The sequence below is a fragment of the Colossoma macropomum genome, unplaced genomic scaffold, assembly GCF_904425465.1.
Source record: "Colossoma macropomum unplaced genomic scaffold, Colossoma_macropomum, whole genome shotgun sequence".
Lineage (NCBI taxonomy): Eukaryota > Metazoa > Chordata > Actinopteri > Characiformes > Serrasalmidae > Colossoma > Colossoma macropomum.
Genome location: NW_023494787.1, coordinates 14,794,487 through 14,816,251, shown reverse-complemented (window position 1 = coordinate 14,816,251; position 21,765 = coordinate 14,794,487). Strand labels below are relative to the sequence as shown.

Here is a 21,765-nt window from a genome sequence, read left to right as displayed (position 1 = left end):
GAACCATCTTTTTAAAAAGTGTATGCTAGGCTTTAATTAATTCATTTATTTTTTTTACTTATATAACAGCATATATTAGCATTTTTATGGACAGCCTACAAAAATAGTATTAAAGGCTTTTTTTAACATTTATACGAATAATTTTTAAATTTTATTAACAGTGTACTACTACTTATTTTAGGAATTATGCCAAGAATAGCATTAACCTGCCTTCATACTCTGCATCCATTATGAAGCCATTATTGTAATATAAATTAAAAATTAATTGTATTTAGTCAACTAGTGGCCCGACTGTGCTGAGGTGGTCTTCAGCTTTGTTGAGTGTGGGGTTACAGGGGCTTTTGTGGCTGTTCTGTCGGAAGCTGCGTTTCTTCCTCACCAATCCGCTTTGACTCCTTCCTGCCGCTTCCTGCGTCCGTTGGCAAACATACTTTCTTTTTCCACCAACAGTGAAGGATTTTCCTGGGACCTGTTTGAGGCTCCGGTAGCTTTTTATTATCATAACTTTGCTGGTGTTGAGTAATGTGGCTGTGAAATCTGAATGATTTTACCGCCTGGTCTGCGGTTTGCTTTGGTTTTTTATCCAGGGCGCTAACGAGCTTTAGCCACACAAGTTAACGTTAGTTTTGGCTTGTCAGCAGACGCTTCGGTCAGCCCGAGTAATATACTTGTTTCTCGGGTAACGTTAGGTTATTATCTCAAGATGTGATTGTGTGTTTTATTTCTTAGGTTGTTAGCTAAGCTGCAGTCATATTTTTATGTATCTGTTAAGTAACGTCAGTTAAACTAACGTTAGCTCAGTACCAGCTAAACGAAGCTGAACTTGGCTTCCTTTTCGAATTTTCCCGTTCCACCTTAAAAGCTGCTGCATTTGGTTAAATTCCGAGTGTGGTCAGAATGCAACTGCCGCACCGTTTAAGGTGGAACGGGAAAATCCGAATAAGAAGCCGACCGGCTTCGTGAGGTAGCTGAGATAGCTAACTTAGGTTAGCTGAGTGTCAGTTGGAAAATCCGCCTCTGCTGTTTTTTCGGCTAGATAACTGTATTAGACGGTTACACGTTGGTCGCGAACGTTTGACAAACAGACTCGGTTAAATGTTTGTTAAGTTTAGCCGTTGTTTTAGCTTGAAATGACTTAAAGAAGCTCGCACTACGCTAATTAGCTAGTTGCCGTAGCTAACCCAGGTTAGCAAGTTCAGTGGCTGGCTAACGACATTGCTCACTGTGTTCAGTGTTGTGGGTAATGAAAGCCTTAACGACGTACATAAAAATAGATAGGTTACTATCTGTGAAGTCAGATTCCTTATCTGTCCATAAAATATGACCTTTTTTACACTGAGAGCCTTGTAGAGGGCACTGGCTTTGTGATATAAAACTATAGTGAGAGTGAACGTGTGATTTACTTCAGTGTCTTGTCCACAGATCAGTAATGAAGAGACAGGACACAGAGGATCAAGTTTTGGACAACAGTGGAGGGTCTCCTGCCAGCGCTGATGGCACAGGAGGGAGCACAGTTAGTCCTGAAGGAACTGACAGTCCAAAAGAGCCGAACATGCAGACAGACAGCTCCCCAACTGTCAGTTCCCGAACAGATGAAGGCTGTAAGTGATCGACAAACCTGAGGATAGTCATCCAGATCTGCGACTTTGTTATTGGCCATTATAAAGTTACACTACACGCAAACGAAAGAAAAGACGGTTGTGTTTTAGGGGTGCAACAGTTTCTGTTCAGCATCGAAAAACTAAATCAAAAGTTTATTCCAAACAGTTTTAAAGCTGTCGCGATAGGCACATTGAGGGTTTCTTATGAGGGTCTCTCTCTGTTGCATTGTTTATAGTTCAGTTGTACATTTTTACGAATTCCTTATTTTACACAAAGGCGTGCTACTTAACGAACCTGAAATAAAATTGGCATTTTCTGAGCCAAACTAGTCCATTAAAGATGGAGACATTGACATAACTTAAAATCTTAAAAGTTAAGTTTAATCTTGAGCTTAATCGAAAGTCCTAATGGACCCATATTTGTATCCTATTTAGGAAAACACCAAAAATATATGTATTGTTACGTCTTCAGAGTTTGTTTTTAATATAAAAAGCACATGTTTAGCTTCTGTCAGTAATTCCTTTTTGTGTCCTTTTGTTCTCTCATGTCTGGTATCATAAAAAGCTTTTTTAAGCTGTAGCAGAGTATCACATTGTTAACTCTTCAGTTACCCTTGTGCTGTCTGCAGTGGCCGAGGCTGGAGCAATGCCTACTTCCTGTGACGTGGCTGAGGAGCTGAGCAGAAAGCTGGAGGACATCCTCAGCACATATTGTCAGGAAGATGGTGGTGAGGACACAGCTGTGCCTAATGGTCAGCCGGATGGTGTAGAGGTCAATGGGCTTACTGACCGAGAGGATGGCAAGCCAGTAGATTCCAAACTTAACGGCAACGGCAGTGCAGAGAAGGACCAGAAGAAGCTTCAGGAGAAAAAGAAAGTTAAAGGACTGGGTGAGTGGCCAGCTCTTTCTGGGAGAATAGAAACAGGCAGCTGAGTGTGAATGATACAGCAGTACTATAACACCTTGATATTTGAAGACATTTCACAATACCTGACAATACCTGACATGTATCACAGTATTTCTAGAATTCAGTGCTGCGTGATTTTTTTTTAGTTAAATTTAACCATTGTATATGTAATTTCTTTAAGCTTCTGGATGTTCTATGAAGTAGATTGTTGTTTTTACGTTAATTAGCTTTTAATTTCTGTTTTTTAGGCAAGGAGATAACACTGCTTATGCAGACTTTGAACACACTGAGCACCCCAGAAGAAAAACTAGCTGGTCTGTGCAAGAAGTATGCTGAGCTGGTAAGACAACAGGTCATGTTGTTGTCATAAAATGCTTGTTTCAAAGTATTTAATCTAGAAAAAAAGTTACTTTCAGTATTAATTGATATAGTGCTCAAATCTCTCACAGTCAAACACTTCAGCTATGAATGAGACTAGTTTCTGTGTCAAATTCATGGCTATAACGCTGAAATAAGTTTCGTGCCAGAAATGTTTAGATGGCAGTTACGCCATGATGTTCTAGGCGTAACAAAGCAGTATGTCATATGCAGATACAGTACAGTGAAAATGTTTTAGGGATATAACATATATTTAGGGATTAACATTATATTAATATTTAAATATCTGTTTGTCTGGGCAGTAAGTGTTTACTTGCTCTGAAAACACTAACTTTAGAATAAATTAAAATTAAAAAAATATTAATTAGCAGTCATTTTATGTACGTCAGTGTGTCTACATAACCCTTTACAAAGCCTTTCTTTTGTTGGACGATCATGGGAACTTTTAAAGCCTTTTTTAATTTAGTGATAAAAGGTCTTAGTGTGTATTTGAAAAATTTAGTAATTGAAAATGTAATTTTTTTTTTCCTTCATAAATGACTCGCATTTCAAAGTTGCGTGCATGTATTGAAGCATGTGCTCATTATTTATAAATAATTTGCACGCAAATGCTGAGTATGAAATTTAAATTGACCCTGGTGATTGTCCAGTAATCCTGCTGTTAAAAGCAGAGCTCCGTATCATGGATAGATGCTGTACCTGGGCTTTCTTTCTGTCTCTGCAGGTAAGCTGTAATGTCGAGTGCATTGGCACATTGTCAGCTAACAGCCCACATTCTTGGCAGGCCCTGCGCTGCCATTTCAGCTGACAGAGTTTATGTATTGAGCTTCAGAGGCAGTTTAGTCATGCGAAGAACAATAGTAGGAAGTACACTAGTTTCACCTTGCCTCCACACAGCACTCTCAGTGCTGATTCTCTTCTACACATTTTTTTTTCTCATGATGGTGAACAAATTGTTACATTTCATATGTTTTAATATAGAACCATTTTTCGTTAAACTGTACTTAGCAATTTCGCTTGTGTGTAAGAAGGAAGCTTAGGAATAATGTGATGTTTTTTTTCTGTTCATGAAAAGAGGTAGGGAGTCTGCTTCTCTTTCTGTCTTGCACTAGACTTGTCAGGTGCATGTTGTAATAACTTCGTATTTTCAGAAATGTGCATAACATTTGCAAACGTTAAAGTGTAAACCCAGCTATAGTTCCCCACACAACCTCGAGTTATTATACAACCTCAAGATAATCAGGAATTGAAAACATTGGTAAAAAAATTAAAATAGTGATTTTTAGGTACGAGTAAAAGGGAAATTCCTAGGCTCAGTAATGTTCCCGGTAATGATCCTTGGTTAACTGCCAATATTCCAATACTGAAATCTGTATTCTGTAGGAATGCATTGAAATTTCGCTTACAGAAAATTTTTGGCTAAAAATGGCTTTAAGAGGGGAAAAAAGTCAGAAAATTTTGCCAAAAAGGGCAGAAGGTTAAATTAGCCTCCAGTGAAGTGTCAAAATCTTACACTTTAATAATTTGAATGAAATGAGAAATAGAGATATTAACAATGCTGTTTGTCCTCAGCATGGACACAGATAAACAGTGAAACACTCAAACGCGACCTGCTGCAACTGCATCTGTGTGGTCTTTAACTTTGATATAATGATATTCATTAAAGGAAATCACATAAATAATTTCTCAATATCTCTTGGTAATAAACTTTTTCACCTCTTGTTCTGACAGTTGTTCTTGTAAACATGTGCATTCGTTAATCTCTGCTGAGATTAATGGCTGTTTCTTCTCTGATAGACTAACATTTTAAGCAACTTGCATGCTAGTAGCACCCCTGCTGGGGAAACCTGAGACTGCTAGGCAGGAATTCCAAAGCTATGTTCATGTGCTTCATATATTAACAAACAAGATGTTTACTGTAGTTTTAGTGGAAGGGCTTGGGAATTCAGCTTTAGATGTCTTTGGAAAACCATGAAATATTATCTTAATTTGCCAACTTTTAACATTATTTTTAATTTGAATATTATTTAGCAAGCCGTTTAGAATTAAGTTAGTCCTCACTAGTTTTCTAAGCTCTCTTTCCCTACATGCCTATTAATGCTTTAAAAGCCTAAATAAAAAGGCAGATTATGTATAAAAGAACCCTCTCTTTCATCTTTTGGTCAAGTGTGTCCTGAACTTTTGTTTCGGCCAAGAATTTTTATCTCTGCATCACTGCAGAACGTTTTTTGTCAAATTTGCCATTATGTAGGTATATTATTCATTGCTGCTACAAAACACAAGTGCCTTAATATGTACATTAACATCATTACGTTGTGAAGGATGTGATGTTAAGGACGTGATATTTCTCTGTTCTCAATGTTAGGCTGATGAACTGACGTCAAAGTTAGTTGAAGACCCTGAGTTGGAGACCCTGTGGTTCAGCCTGTTTTACTTGTCAAATGGGCAGTAGCTCATAATGATTGCAGATATGTTCTGTCTATATGATTTTCATGTGTCACGGGTATTTCTTATTGACTGTTAGTATTAAAATGATCTGGTTGTGTTGTTCAGCTTGAGGAGAACCGCAACACTCAGAAGCAAATGCGGGCTCTGCAGAAGAAGCAGACACAGCTAATCCAAGAGAAAGACCATCTGAGGAACGAGCACAGCAAGGCCATTCTGGCCCGCAGCAAGCTAGAAAGCCTGTGCCGTGAGCTGCAGAGACACAACCGCACCCTGAAGGTACATTCTTATGCACACAAAATACATTTCTGTAATCAAACCTTTTGTCATAAATTTTGTCAAGCTGCTTTTTTTTTCCCTGCTGTTTTTTTTCCTCATCTGTTTAAGAGATTGTACCACATGAATCAAGTTTGCTGAAGCAGTAAAAAAAACTGTTGTTTGGAATATAGTAGATGCAGTAGAAACTACAGCAGTTTAAACTACGTTAAAAATCTATGTTATACTGTATAACAATTTTCTATCCCTGGCAGGAAGATGGGGTGCAGCGGGCTCGGCAGGAAGAGGAAAAGAGAAAGGAGGTCACCTCCCACTTTCAGGTGACGCTGAATGAAATCCAAGCACAGATGGAGCAGCACAACGAGCGCAACACCAGTTTACGGCAGGAGAACATGGAGCTGGCTGAGAAGCTGAAGAAGCTCATTGAGCAGTATGAGCTACGAGAGGAGGTGCGTGTATGCTAAAGAAAGGAAAAGTGAGGGAAGGGGTTTTTCCTCAGAGGAAAAAAGCTCAGAGCTGGCACAGGAGCTTTTTTTCCCTTTGTTTTTTTTGGCCTAGGTCCAAAGAGTCCCTTATTTGCTGTATGCTGGACATGGCCAGATTGATTAGAGCAGGGTTAATTGGAACATAAACAAAGGCTAATTGGATCATGAGGGTAAATTAGAACATAAGCAAATGCAGCAGAAACTAATGGGGGAGAAAAGAAGAAAAGGCTACCGAATGGGGAACAATAATAAACAGCAGTCTTCACTGAATAGCATGTGCTTTGGAAAACGTGTTGTCTGTTGCTGTGTGCAGTTCTGTCTATGAATTTGTTATTACGCTAGGGGAATGTTCACATTCAGGGAGTTTTGCATTCATGTCATGTCACTGAAGTACAAAAGACTACAGAAGCAATCTACAATCTATAGATAGTAATTTCCATGGTGTTCAGTTCATGTTAAATCTCCATAATCCTGTGCCACAGTTGATCATTTTGTATGGTCTTAATTTGATATGTTATGATTTGGGACTGTCCTTTAATGTGCCAAATGGTCCATTTTGAAGTGTAGTGCTAAGCCATGTTCCTTCACTTCTGCAGCACATAGACAAGGTCTTCAAGCACAAAGATCTGCAACAGCAGCTGGTTGATGCTAAGCTCCACCAGGCTCAGGCGCTGCTCAAGGACTCAGAGGACCGCCACCAGAAGGAGAAAGAGTTTGTGAGTTTCCAGATATGCTTTGGCACATTCGTGTTAAACACAGAGAGCAGACACAGTTTACAGTCAGAGAGACATATGCATACAAATAAACCAGCCTGTCTGTATGCAAATTTGGATTGTGATTCTGTGTACTAGAATGAAATGTCTCTCTCTTGTAAATCATGTTAATTATCCCTTTTTATTTCTCTCCTGTTCTACAGCTGCTGAAAGAGGCTGCAGAGTCGCAGAGGATGTATGAACTTATGAAACAGCAAGAGGTTCACCTCAAACAACAGGTGAGCATATGTTATCACACAGCAGATGGCCCTTGAAAGATGAGAAGTACTGCTTAGTGTAAAGCAGTATTTTCTTGCCCTTTTTTCTGCTGATTTGATGGTAAAACTTTCAAGAATGTTTTATTGGTTTATTTATGAAGTTCTGCACTTTTCATGATCTTTGTATCTTTTCAGTTGTCATTATACACAGAGAAGTTTGAAGAGTTTCAGAACACATTGTCCAAAAGCAATGAGGTATTCACAACCTTCAAGCAAGAGATGGAGAAGGTAATAAGTCATGCATGGCAAGTGATGGAACATGCACTCATTCTCCAAGCATTTATGATAAGGCTTAATTTAGATAAGGTATTTTCATTCTTCTTGAATTAATTGGGAGTGAAAAAAAATTATCTTGTGATGATAAGGGAAGCCTCCTCTGCAAACTGATTTGTAATAACACAATTCCCTAATCTCAGTCCTGAATACGCTTGTGGCATATACTCTAGTGCATGCCATTTCTGAGGCCTGCACATTACCAACAATCCAACTTGGCCCAACTAGTACTCTTAAATTTGAAACCTGAACCAATGACTAGGTCATAACGGTTCTACAGTGAAGATGCCCCTGCCTCATTTGGTGATTTAAACATTTCCTCTTTAGCAAGCTTTCTTTGTCCAGTTAACAAGACTGTAGGCTATGTTGTATAGACTATGGACCACACACATACCAGAGAAAGAGCGAAAGAGAGAAGACGCATGAGTGTGTGTAACATTTCCATTGGCCTATTACGTCACATAAAAACTAATCTACTACATAAAAATCCTGAGCCCAGTGTTGAATGTAAAATCAGGTCGAATTGGACTTGAACTGGTGTATTAGCATACAGAACACTTTCAGATGTGCAGTGGGTGGTGGACCAGGATTCTGAAACAACTGTTTTTTTGGTTTGTTCATTATGTCTGGTATTTACTGATGTAGAATAAAATGAAATAGCCAAATGTGTCCTACCCTTTGTGTGTTGTCTTGCAGATGACGAAGAAGATAAAGAAGCTGGAGAAGGAGACGACGATGTATAGGTCACGTTGGGAGAGCAGTAACAAAGCACTGCTGGAGATGGCTGAGGAGGTATGTGTTGATTTAAATGATTTAACCAACTCATGAATTTATAGCTTACTGTATAATATATACTATGTGCTTGTACAGTATTACAGAGTGCTTATAATACTATCAAGATGGGACAAGTTATGTCATTTGTGGGCTTTGCAGTTGTATCCTTATTGCCCTTTGCATTTCTTCACCATAGTAAAATTCTTTGAGTTTGGTCTGTAAGTGTATTTTGACAGAGGTAAAGGTTATTATTTTGGCTTTGTTTTGTGACATGTTGACTGTGAGTAAGTGCAGATATTTTTGTTATCCTAGCTTTATTTTGAACAGGTTCCCCCCTACTTCACATTACTTCACTCTGTAGCTTATTTAATGAGTCTGCACAGTCACTGTTAAATGTCCGAATTCTGAATGTTTCAAGCTGCTATCATTATGTTTTTTTCTTCTGCAGAAAACACTTCGAGATAAGGAACTGGAGAGCTTGCAAGTGAAGGTGCAGAGACTGGAGAAGCTGTGTCGTGCTCTGCAGATTGAACGCAATGAACTGAGTAAGAAAGTTCAGGGTCTAAGTAAACCAGAGGATGGGCAAGGCCTAGATTCAGGAGCAGCAACAGAGGCCGAGTCACAGCAGCCAGCTATAGACTCAGAAGAGGGAAGCCCCGCCCATCCGAACAGCCCTGAACCAGAGACTGCGCCCACCACCTGCACTCAGGCGTGCCACTGTGGTCCAGAGCTGGAGGCCGAGGCGCAGAGAGAGGTGTGTTCAGGCCAGGATTGAGATGTTCTCACTGGGCTTAATGCTCCTCATGATCTCCCTCACCTCTGCCAGTGCCCACCAACTCTCTCTAAGCTTGGTCCTCTGTTTCTGCCTTTATGGCAGTGTTGTCTCCTATTTTTGGTCTCCTCTTGGGGCTTTCCATTCTGTCAGGGAAGATTGTGCCTTCAAGATGGCTCTTATGCTGCATTTTTACTTTTTAATTTTTCCTTTGGCTTTCTTTGTTACTCTGTTTCATTACTCAGAAAAGTCCTGTGTCTGAAAATCTCTCACTCTAACACGCTAAAAGGAGCATGGAGCGTTGCTGCTGCTTAACTTGGAGTACTATAGTCCACTCCTCACATTTAGTGTTAGCCTTGGGGCTTTATATTTTGGCCAGAAAACCTTTAAGAATCTAGATGGATGGACAGATGAGCTGAGAATTCAACTGCTTTTTCTACATTTCTGCATAATTCAGTCACGGATGTGACTGTGGACAAAGTCATTCAGAGTGTTTTGACATGAAACTTGCCGACTCAGATTTCTGTACAGTGGTGATGATAGGAACCAGGTGTCGCAGTGTCTGCAACACAAATCTAGCCATTACTTTCCAGAACAGTCAATCAATCTACACATCATCATAATTTTTGTTATGTTATTGGTAAAATAGTGCTACATGTGAAAAATTAAAGTTTTCTTTTTGCGTTACAACGCCCTAAATTTACCTCTTCTCCATAAAAGGATTTTAAAAATGTTTTATGCCAAAATCTTATTGCACAAATATTGTGAAACGATGTCTCAGCATCAAGTAACACATTCGTTTTCATTTTATATAGTAATATTCTGTGAGGTAGCACTTTGAGGCATAAATACTTAATACGTCTGTCTCCTGTCTCCACCACTCTGAACAATCTGAGTGCATGTTCCTCCAGAGTAGCAGAATTGACATCAAACTGCTCTGAATGGCTGTTTACATGTCATCTCTGTCGGAACGAAACCTTCCATCTCCATTTTTGTTGTTTTTTGTATTTTTACACAATTTGAAAATGGCAGCTGCCACTTACATTGTGTCAAAATTTTATGACTAATGAACTAATAGAAATGCTCCAAAATAACTTAGAATAAAGTCTATTTACATGGAAAATGATGAAAGTTTAGTTATAAAAGTTACGATTTTGTTCCGACAGTGATGTTACGTTAACCATTTAATGATGCCGAAATTTGAAAAATGGGCTAGAATTAAGCTGTAAGAGCGACGCCTTACTTCTTACGAACAGAACAGCACTCTTAGAGAGGTAGTACTTTAGTATTTTGGGTGTTCTTACATCTGTCACGTTTCGCCCCAGCGATTGTCCTTAGCATCTCTCCCAGTGCTCACATAGTTTTGTTTGTTTATTGGTTTGTTTATCTATTTATTTTTCCATGCAGTTCCACACACAGTCTAAGGCCTGGATACACTAGTGTGATTTATGCCATGCCATAACGACTTATGTGGTATGTGGTATAGAGCTGCTCAGTACTTTTTATGTGGAAGGACACTGAGGTTTCTGCAAGAAACCGACAATTAACGTTTTCTGACATTTGTAGCAGAATCATTTGCAGTTTGTTGTGCATTGGTTGCCATCATTATCATCGTCCTGCTGCATTATTGTCACATTCTTAAGATCGTTATCGTGTCAAAGCATTTAGTTTCACCATGTTGAGATAAGGAAGTGTGATTTGAGTCACTCGAACTATGAGAGCTCAGAGTTTGCAGAGTTGAATTATATAATCGTACTTTTCCATCCACGCATAAATACAGTGGGTAAAATTTGAATGATATTATTGTACACGTTTATGTAGCCCATTCCAGAGCTCGTATATTCACAGCTTTTTCACAATGCATTTGACTTTGTAGCTTATTTTAAACAACACAGTCTAACTTGTGAGTCTTAAAACAGAGTTGATTAAATAGATCCATTTATATTCATCAAATAATTTGGCCAGTTTTATAGATGCTTATCAAAATCATTCCATAAAACCAAGAGGAAAGCGTGCAGTCGAATGAGGTTATGGCCACTGAGTAGTGCATTAACTACCACCGAATCTCTTCCGTTTAATCCAGCGTTTCCTCATAGTGGACCATTATTTTGATACTTTATGTTGTAACTACTACACAGTATGTCTCTCTAACATGATTGTATACAGATTAAAAGCTACTTTAAAAAATACATTATAGAAATATTTAACTGCATCCCAGGTCCAGTTTTCTGTGTGTGATCAGGTTCAATAAAGAGATTTTAAAATGTTCAACTCTATGCAATTCTAGTGCCGTTCATGTGATCTTTATTTAGCTCTTAAAGGTCTGACCTGTTAGAACATGAATGTACGTTATTATAATCTCATCATGGCTTCAGAGTAACGTCATTGAGTATGACAACTGCAGTTGTGAAGTTATTTCTGTTTCTGATACATTTTTACTTTGAGGTAATGCAACGTTTTCTATATTTTATACTTGGACACCACGAACATTAGAGCTTCATTTACCTGAACATCAGTCCCACTGAATCCTCATGATGTCTTCCATATGTTGACTACCAGTCAGATGTCAGCATGGATCCAGAACAGCTGTTGTTCATCCACACTCCATTTTTTACACAGTAACAGCATGCTAGCTTTCATGGGTTTCCCTCATTTAATGTTCGGTAATGCTGGACCCATCCACTGTTATGAGGTACCAAAGATCTTTTTGTTGGTTTTGTTTTTGATTTTCTTTTCTTTTCTTGTCCCCTCACACACCCTGTAAACATTATTTGCGAATTAAATCACACAAAAAATAATCAGCCTGTGAGTGTCTGAATTTATTGATATAAAAAGACTGTGTGCATGTATCTAGACTAACTGGTTATGCTGAAATCAAGCAGTTGGATTATAGCATGATGTTCTGTCTGCACCAAATATACAGCACTGTGTACAAATAACATCACCATTTATTTAATTTACAGTCAAAATGGCCATCAAGTACATGTAATTCATCTTTTAGCATCAAGAAAAAGTGGAAGAATATTGAACAGAATTGTTGCCCAGAAAGCTGAACAGCTAAATATCAAATTATTAGTATTTAGTTTGTCCACACTTTGCCTTTATTACAGCTTCAGTTCTTTTCAGGAGACTCGTTTTCAGCTTTTCAAAGAAGTCTGCGATATTTTTCCTCACCTCCAAAGTTCAGTCTTAGAAGTTGGTTTCACTCAGTGATGTTGAGGTCTGGACTCTGAGGTGGTCAGTCCATTATTCTGAGAACACCAACAGCTTCTTAACAGCTACACATTCTTTCAGACCCATAGCACTGAGGTGTCTTCTCACAGTGGAAGGATGGACAGAAACACCTGTGGATTTTTTCTGATCTGAAGCAGCTTGATTTTCTCCTCTCTCTCAAAGATAAGAGTTTTAAGTGCTGTTTATCTGATGGGGCAGTTCTGGTGGGACCAGGTCTTCCATGACAGTTAGGAGTCCTATTTTCTCTGTATGTTTTAATAATTTTTTGAGCTTCAGTTTTGAAAACCCCTGTTTCTTTCACTTATTTTCCTTCCTTCCTAATACAATATCTAGTGTCCTCAGAAATATCTCCTGAAAAATGAATACATTGTTCTTAATGACCATTTTGACTGGAAATGAAATAAATGAAAGATGGGCTAGGACTTTTGCACAGTACTGTTGTTCCCAGTTGAGGCCCTAATTAATGCAGCCTTTACACACATCATCATAAAGGATGGATGGTTTTGCTTTAGCAGTGTGGAACCCTGATGAATAGTATACACTGGTGAGAGAAAAGGCCTATTAATATGACTGGTCTGGAGGACAGAAACCAGTAAACACAACATTGACATTGGTTTCATGCTTCTGATTGGCAAATAAAATAATTACTAAATAAAAGTTTACTAAACCCACAGCACCTATAAAAATCCAAAGGTCTCTGCAGAAGAAATACGACTTTCTTCAAATACACATCTCTACCTAAGGAGAATTAGAAGCTATAAAACACAAATTACATTACAGCTGTGTTTAAATGAATGTACAGTGAATATACTCTCACTGTGCACTTTATTAGAACATCTTGTACTTCGACTCACTGACCACTCTTTGAGGTCCGTTTACCATCTAAATCCACTTCAAAGGTGTACAATTACAGACTGAAGCCAATCTGTGTATCAGCCCAACTCTATCACATTCATCACTGGTCAATTTCTGACCCCAGAACCACTGCTGTCCAGATATTATTTGGGTGGTGAGTCATATGTATATGTGTATCAGCCTCAGTGGTGTTTCTGGGGTTTTTAAACATGTCAGTGTCACTGCTAGGTTAAGAGTGGACCACCAACCAAAAATATCCAGCCCAGAGCAGCTCTGTGGTCAGACACTAATCTCTGATCAAGGGCTAAACGATGGGCTACAGTTTCTAAGTGTACACCAGCAACGGGGAGCTACAACTTAATATGTACAGTATTAATATTATATTATTAGCATGTAAACAAATGTTTAACAAGTTAAATCATTTACAGTGTATTTCCAGTATTTCCCTGTTGTCCCAGCTTTAAAAGGTTTTACTGCAGACCAAGGTAAAACTCTTCCTCTCCAGCAGGGGTGCTGTTGTGAGAAAAAAAATCTACATTTCTGAATGAGTTCTAATATGTCTAATAATATCTGATCTTCATGACTTCCTTTGCCTGCCTGCAAAAGAGCAGATTAATAAAAAAATAAAAAAAATTCCCAAAGAAGCATTTTTTTCTATTTGTCTGTAAAATAATAACAATTATTATTGTCATTCTGCTCCACAAAGGGGTTTCCACGTCCTCGGAGTAAAAGTTGTCTACATAAAAGTCCCTCTCTTCTAGATAAAATATCAACTACTCAAAGAAGAGATAAATACAGTTTAAATTACAATAAAACTAGGTGGATAACTGTTTTTTTAATGTGATTTAATACAGCATAGATGTCAAAAGAAAGTGAGCCTGAACAATGTTGATTTGTAACAAACAATTTGGCAGGGAGTTGTCAATTATGTTACTATCAGGAGTTTTCTGTGTTTGTCTTTAACACTTTTTTTATCTTTTATTTTACAATTTGATGATACCTGTTCTTCATCTAACATTTGATCTCTTTCTGAGGGAAAATAATCTACTGGAAAAAATGGACATCTGCTTGTGATGTAGACACAATTTCCCACAATTTTATTTTATATTCATGTTGTACACCGGGACAGAAGGAGCCTGACAGATGTTTATTAGAATGCATTATCAATAAACATCCGTCAGGCTCCTTCTGTCAATGTTTTTAAAAAACAGTTAAAAACTTATTTCTTTATTTAGCGGTTAACTATTTTTTTTATTGTTTTCTTTGTTTTTACTGGAAATTTACTGTTATTTTTATGTTCTTGTTAATTGCATTTTTATTTTTTTTATTTTTATTTACACTTTTATCCAGTGATTTTTAATTGTATTTATTAATATAAAATTACTATTTGTTTATTATATTTTGTTTTTATTCTTCATTATCTTTTCTTTCTCTGTTTTTACTTTGTATTGTGAAGGACTTTGAGCTGCATTTTTAATGTATGAAGGTGCTATATAAATAAACATTATTATTATTATTATTATTATTATTAATAATAATAATAATAATAATAATAATAATAATAATAATTGATCTGCACCTACTTGCGATGTAGACACAATTTCCCACAATTTTATTTTATATTCATGTTGTACACCTGGGTATAATTTTTGTTCTCAGTCACACTAAATCGTAGTGTAGATACCTTGAACTCGTGTGGAGGCACAGTTTGCAGAGACACAAAGCCGTTATTTCCCCCTATTTTGTTTGATATTGTACAGGTCACTGAGCTGTTTTGAAAAAGTGCAATCATTTTTTAGCTTTAGTTTTATTTATGTAGTGATAATTCGAATCTCCCAATTTTACTTCATATCTATATTGTACAATTCCCTAAGTGCTGTTGTTATCATATTAATGTTTATATAGATGAGCTCCTCATTTTCTCATAATAAATAACATTTTAAAAGCTTGTATTTTGAATTGTGGCCCCACGAGCGGACGGAAGTTGCTCCCTCTGTTGGCGCGGGTTGGTCCTTGTTCGTTGCCGGTTGCACGCGGCTCGCGTGTCGTAGATTTTCTTCCCGTCGTTTTTTTAAAAAAGAGAAAAGAGGAGAATCAACAGCGATGGTGAGAAACAGACTCATGGTCAATAATTAAAAACGAGTATGTCCAGTAGCGCAAAAGCGCCGTACTGACAGATAAATGACCAGAATAAACCCAGTAGCGCTTTAGCTAAGCGGCTACCTGAAGTCAGCCTCTTACTCGAATTGTTCCGTTCCACCTTAAATTGTGTTGCAGCTACGTTCTAACCGCTTAGCTTTTCAGGTATTAAGCTACTGAATTACTTAGTAAGAGACCGGTGATGCTAACTGTGTGATAACGTAAACCTTAGTCGGGTTACAGAGGTAAATACGCTTTTTCGCGATGTGACGTGACTTCATGAATTTGCTGAGGTAACTTAGCGTTAGCATAGCGGTGTGGGGCGAGTTAGCCAACCTAGCTAACGCTAGCTCGGCTATCTGTGTTCCTCAGCACTGCAGCCGCGAAGTTAGCTCGCTGTTGTTGACGTTTTCATGGTTCAGTAATGCGAACATACTGAAATTTAATTCTGTGTCCAGAAGAGCAGAAGAGAAAATGTTTGTAAATTCGGGAGTTTTGTTCAGTCAGCGGCGCCGTTAAGCGCAGAACATCTTCCTTCACCTCATCATTATTTAGGGATGTTTCATGTGGGAAATTAATCTCTCCATCGCTGTTAACATGGATGTGTAAACCGCTGTATGCGCTGCTTCTCTTTCTTTCTTCGTGTAGACATAGTAATCAAACCCATGTCCTACAAAAGATGAGCTCTAGCAGCTCTGCGATGGGACCTTCATTGCTTCATTTATGTGAAAACGTCCAGATGTTAAAAGGGAATTCTACCAATTTTCCCTGAAGATTTCTGCATAATTTAGTGATTGAGATGTAAAGAAAAGTTATTGAGAGTGGTTTGATGTGAAATGCTCCATTCTAGAGAAACAGACTTATTTACAGTGGTGGTGATGGGAACCAGGGGTCATGATGTCTACAACACCAGTATATCCATTTTATTTACTGTCCAAAGCCACTAGTGAACCTATACGTGTCTTCTGAGGTTTTATGTGTAATATTGATGATGGTAAAAACCAAAAAAAGTTTTCTTTGTATGGTGTTTTGCCTTACGCCACCCTACATGTACCACTTTGCTGTGAATGTGTTTTTAAGGATATGTTTTTAACCAGAATTTCTAAACTGTCGTAAGACACTGTCTCAGGCAACAGTCAGTGTATTTTTAACTATTTCTGTAATACCTATCTGTGAGGGAACTTTTGGAGGCATTGAACGTTTTGAACGTTTTGGACGCCTGGTTCCTATCACCATCACTGTGAACAGTTTTGTCTGGTAGTTTAGAGTAAGTTTTACTAGAACAGAGCATTTCACCTCAAAACACTCTGAATGATTTTCTTTACATCTTAACAATTCAATTAAAAAATAAATTATGGAAAATTGGTGGAGTTCCCCTTTAAGTCTGTTATTCAGTATCAGCGTAAACATCACATTTAGGATAACGTGGCTAAATCTTACTGTTCACTATTTAATATTTTAAAGAATGCATCAGAGATAGACAGATAGATAGATAGATAGATAGATAGATAGATAGAACTTTATTGATCCGAAAGGAAAATCAGTGTTGGAGTAGCAAGACATATAATTGCACATAAACTTGCATATATTAGGCAGAAATAAAAACAGAAAAATAGATACAAATAAGGCAGAAATAAGGAATTACACATAAGTTAAAGTATTTTTTGCCTAATTTATGTATATTTTTTAGAAATAGAATTGGTGACGTGTAAAATTATGGTTATGTTTTGCTAGCTAGCTCTTGTTAAGGTTCCACTTTACTACTGTTACCCATAACAGATTTTTACTATAGTGAGATGTTATTAGTGTATATTATCAGTCTAAACTGTAATTCTGCTAATGGTTTTCTCATGGCTACAAATACCTACAGTAATGCGTCTTCCTGGCTGTTCAGGATGCTGACATGCTGTTTTTAGTGTTAAATTGTAATGCCATGGCCATATTGTTGTCTCTGTGTTTTATTTTTAGTTACTGGTTTTTCGTGTGTTATTACACTGACTGACCCATGTTAACTTTGCTCTGTGCAGAAACCAATCCTGTTACAGGGCCATGAGAGGTCCATCACTCAAATTAAATACAACAGAGAGGGGGACTTGCTGTTCTCTGTAGCCAAAGACCAGGTAAGTAGAGAAAAGTCTAAGTGCCCTGTTTATTCCAAAGCATTTATAACCTTTTATTGCACTCATTATTTGTTAAAAAAATGATTTACGTTTTCTTTCAGTTTGTCAACGTCTGGTACTCTGTGAATGGGGAGAGGCTGGGCACTTACAATGGCCACTCCGGAGCAGTTTGGTGTGTGGATGTTGATTGTATCCTTTACTGCAGATTCTCCTACATTTTTACGCTGTTTATTGCCGGCAGTTTAGATTTGTTGCAGCATTTTCTGAGTGAAATTACTGTCTTGCGTTTTGACTTTTATTCATGTGTATAGTTTCGATATAATCCTGTGTTTTTGAACCTTTTCCTGTAAATGTTCACCTTAACACATTTTAAAGGGGATACAAAGAACGTGTTGACTGGGTCGGCTGATAACAGCTGCAGGCTCTGGGACTGTGAGACAGGTTAGTTAATCCAGAACCTCAAATACAGTTTCCTCACCTTGTCATCCTGTACTGACTGACACTCATGTGGAATTGGACAAATAAATAGAAAAATAATCACCAGTGTTGATAGGCCTGTTTATTTTTTAAATGTGCAAACACAAAGTGATGTATTATTGGATTGTTCTTATGGTTGTATTGTGCTGTAGCTGTGTGTGTGCTGGAAATGTTATTTACCTTCATGAAACCGTAAGGTCCTCCTGAGTGACATTTGCACTGTTACCCTCAGGTAAACAACTAATCATGCTTGAGACCAACTCAGCAGTGAGGACGTGTGGCTTTGACTTCAGCGGAAACATCATCATGTTCTCCACCGACAAACAGATGGGCTACCAGTGCTATCTAAACTTTTTTGATCTGCGAGACCCCCAACAGATTGGTAAACATGGTTTCCTTATGTCAGCACTACAGTAATATTATTTCTGACATGGTTTGCTAAGTGTGCATTGATCACTTTACTAGTCAGTGGAAAAGGTCTTATCAGAACAGAAATATTAGTAACTGTGCCAGAAATTGCAATATAAATAACATCATTTGGTCTTTAGTGTGCCAGACTGGCATTTAAAATTGTTTTAATGAAAAATAAATAAGTGCTACGTCAAAAATAAGAGGAAGCTAGCTGTTTATCACAGTGACTCAGGCATAGTTATGGTATATTTTGTACATGGCTCGTCATTTACCTTATAAAATTATAAACAGTTATCAGAATTATATATATAAATTAAAACATTTGGAGCACAAATTTGCTGATTCTTGGTTGATTCTGATCATGCATTTCTAGTTTAATTGTATTTTTATTTTTTGGCCCTATCAGAGGACAACCAGCCATATCTGTCAGTGCCATGCAGCGAATCAAAGATCACGAGTGCGGTGTGGGGGCCTCTGGGAGAGTTTGTCATTGCTGGACACGAAAATGGAGAAATCAACCAGTTCAGTGCTAAGGTCAGCTCTGTTGTTTTTGTTGTTTTTTTTTCTATTTTCATTTTTTTTAACTCTAGGAATAAACAAAAGATGAGCATGTAACAAGATTCAGTTCAGGTCATATATGCTTAGTTATTGTTTCAGATAATCATGTTGTGTATAAATCATAAAACAAATAATCAACTCATCAACAATGTGCTTATAAAACTTTCTGAACACAAAAATACCATCAAGTAAAGGCCAGTCTGATTAGGCCAGTCTGATTGGACCACTGCAGGCTGCTGTCTGAGTGTAGCCTTGGTGTATCCATTAATGGTGTTTCATTTGTGTTTGCAGTCTGGGGAGATTCTGAAGAAGGTGAGGGAGCACACTAAGCAGATCAACGACATCCAGACGTCTATAGATCTAACAATGTTCATCACAGCCTCCAAAGACAGCTCTGCTAAGGTCAGTTAAGAAGGGTGGAAGGTCTTTATTGTAAAATATTGTTGTCATATCAAAACCTTTATAATCCCTTTTATTCATTACTTTCAGTACATTTTCATTTCTTTATACAGTTTTAAAAATTGGTAGAATTGGCAGCTTTTATATTATTTGAAAATTTCATGATGACATTTCACCTGAAACGTTATATCATACAGGTTTTTACAAAGATATCAGAGTTAAATATTTGAATAAATGTGTCCAGTTTTGCTCTGAATATGCAGTAGTCACTTTTGAAAACAAGAAAATATCAAAAATGTTTGTTGATTGGACAGATATTATAATTCGAGTGAGCCTTTTTAACATATCTAGCAAACATGTTAGGAAGCCATGAATGTAGACACGCTGACATGCTGCCTCTTTCTACACAGCTGTTTGATACAACATCACTAGACCACATTAAAACCTTCAAGACTGAACGACCTGTGAACTCTGCCGCCATCTCGCCCATCATGGATCATGTAAGATATTTTAAGTCCAGTGTTTACTGTGCTCTTTTTTGTCTATTGTGAAATTATTGATTCATCTCAACTCTCTTTAACAAAAGACTTTTCAGGTTCTTTTATTCTGATCTTTTACTTCAGTGGGATAGTTTGTTGAACCTGTTTTAGGGTCAAATCTGTGTGTATTTGAGCAGTGTTTGAGTGAACTTTGGTGGGAGCTAATATACTGAAGTAACATTTGCATGACAGCAAAACCAGTCTTTAAGGCTGAAGCCAAATTCGTGACATCACAAAATGATTTTGGCTTTTATATGTTTACTCAGTATGTTGACTTTATCTTGATAATCAATATCTTGATTTTACTCAGTGTGGGGTCTGTGTTTACATCATAAATTAGGAAAATATGAAATGAGTGAAAATGAGTGAAAAACAGTGAATCCCTCTTCGTCACATCTCTGGTTATTTCATTCACTAGAAGAAAGTAAAGCTTTTGTTTGGAGCAAACTCTGCCTTTTGCATCAGAAGCGACTGCATTAAGCGAGTCTTGATATTTTGTGAAAAATCATATCACTTCAGGATTTGAGCAGTTGTGTTCTCTCTTCTTTCAGCAGGAATGTAAATAAAATTGTATGTATGGCTTTCAATCTTAACTCTGTGCTGTATTGGCTTCAGGTGGTCATGGGAGGAGGTCAGGAGGCCATGGAAGTCACAACCACTTCTACTAGGATTGGAAAATTTGAGGCTAGGTTGGTTTGTTTTTGGGGAAATAGACAAAGCCCAAACCATTTTTCTGTTCTGATAAATTGCCATTCATTATATAAGAAATGCATAGTTGCATTGTTTGAGATCAGATATTACTTTGAACTATTGTTCAAATATAATCATCAGTCTAGTTTAAAAATATGATTTAAAATATAACCAGTCATCATTGGTCTTTTAACAAATAAGTGGGTCAGAAAATAAAAATCATCCTGCTGTTTTGGTTTTTTATCTGTTTGCTTCCTTTGTGCACTGTTAGTCCTGTGTTCTGGTCCCATGACTAACACATTGTACTCCCTGCAGGTTTTTCCATGCAGCCTATGAAGAGGAGTTTGGAAGAGTGAAGGGCCATTTCGGACCCATCAACTGTGTGGCATTCCACCCAGATGGGAAAAGGTGTTTATTTTTCCTTTTTTTCTTTGTGTAAACTGCCTTTGCTAACGCCACACAAAGGTGAATAAGCGTCTTATTCACATAAAATGTGCTTTCAGTGGACAGAACTGCACGAATATCACTACAATGATAAATAATTTAACAAGTGTCTTTTTTTTTTTGCATTTTGTCTTACAGTTACAGCAGCGGAGGAGAGGACGGCTACGTCAGAATTCATTATTTCGATCCTCAATACTTTGACTTCGAGCTTGAGGCCTAAATTCTATCACCAGTAGCATTCCTGACTCCTTGGTCACATCGCCAGCTGTCCACCTGAGTAACATCCGAACATCAGTCAAATCCCATCATGGGCTTCATCTGTCACAGATGCAGCCTGTTTTTTAAGCTCAGTTTAATAAAGACATTGCCAGCAGTGTCTATCATATTCCACAGTGTATTTAATAAATCAAATATTCTAAATAAACTGAGTTTGATATGCAGACATGCCTTTGTGGTCTTCCTTATTATTGGGTTTATTAGTTGTCAGTTTTGCATGATTTTGTGCTGTGCTTAATATATATTTAAGTACAGGAAATTTCATTGAACTTGTTTAAATGATATGCATAATGTATCACACAGAAACATGGATAGTATGTCTACAAGTATGTCCTTTTTTACGCAGCCTCTGATGGCATGTATTACAAAAAACTGCAGTGAATTATATATATTGCTAGTTTCAGCATACCTGCCCTGACTGGCCGTTTTATCAGAAACACCTACCGTACAGGTGGACTTTCCAGGATCACAATTAGGGGCTGCAGCAGCAGGGTTTTTCAACACTGTACACTTATAAAATAATATACAAAAACATGACAACTGAAATTCTTCTACTAATAGGCACCATTGTCACACTGACGGTTGCCCTGGACTCCTACCAAAAAGACATTAAGCTACTCTCAGTTGGAAAGGCTGAATAATAGATCTGAGTTGAATTAGCTAGTTCACAGTTTCTTGCTC

At 37.6% G+C, this 21,765-nt stretch overlaps 2 protein-coding genes across 2 annotated transcripts; both read left to right on the top strand.

The window, feature by feature from the left end:
* The first annotated feature begins 368 nt into the window (after positions 1 to 368).
* txlna (taxilin alpha) lies at positions 369 to 11,740 on the top strand. Its single transcript, XM_036566212.1, has 11 exons — positions 369 to 484; positions 1,423 to 1,601; positions 2,231 to 2,491; positions 2,758 to 2,849; positions 5,441 to 5,611; positions 5,863 to 6,057; positions 6,690 to 6,809; positions 7,010 to 7,084; positions 7,259 to 7,351; positions 8,093 to 8,188; positions 8,619 to 11,740. The coding sequence occupies exons 2-11, from the start codon at positions 1,430 to 1,432 to the stop codon at positions 8,943 to 8,945; spliced, it is 1,602 nt and encodes a 533-aa protein (XP_036422105.1). The 5' UTR covers positions 369 to 484; positions 1,423 to 1,429; the 3' UTR covers positions 8,946 to 11,740.
* Positions 11,741 to 15,020: 3,280 nt separating this feature from the next.
* eif3i (eukaryotic translation initiation factor 3, subunit I) lies at positions 15,021 to 21,164 on the top strand. Its single transcript, XM_036566211.1, has 11 exons — positions 15,021 to 15,137; positions 17,198 to 17,290; positions 17,392 to 17,479; positions 17,666 to 17,731; positions 18,000 to 18,149; positions 18,585 to 18,712; positions 19,028 to 19,138; positions 19,546 to 19,635; positions 20,290 to 20,363; positions 20,680 to 20,772; positions 20,947 to 21,164. The coding sequence occupies exons 1-11, from the start codon at positions 15,135 to 15,137 to the stop codon at positions 21,026 to 21,028; spliced, it is 978 nt and encodes a 325-aa protein (XP_036422104.1). The 5' UTR covers positions 15,021 to 15,134; the 3' UTR covers positions 21,029 to 21,164.
* The last annotated feature ends 601 nt before the right edge of the window (positions 21,165 to 21,765 follow it).

Excerpts from the sequence above, each read along its gene's own strand:
- txlna (XM_036566212.1), top strand. The coding sequence starts at position 1,430 with ATGAAGAGACAGGACACAGAGGATCAAGTTTTGGACAACAGTGGAGGG. Across the intron at positions 5,612-5,862 it reads GACACAACCGCACCCTGAAG|GAAGATGGGGTGCAGCGGGC; the intron begins GTACATTCTTAT and ends TATCCCTGGCAG. Across the intron at positions 6,810-7,009 it reads ACCAGAAGGAGAAAGAGTTT|CTGCTGAAAGAGGCTGCAGA; the intron begins GTGAGTTTCCAG and ends CCTGTTCTACAG.
- eif3i (XM_036566211.1), top strand. Across the intron at positions 18,150-18,584 it reads GCGAGACCCCCAACAGATTG|AGGACAACCAGCCATATCTG; the intron begins GTAAACATGGTT and ends TGGCCCTATCAG. Across the intron at positions 20,773-20,946 it reads TTCCACCCAGATGGGAAAAG|TTACAGCAGCGGAGGAGAGG; the intron begins GTGTTTATTTTT and ends TTTGTCTTACAG.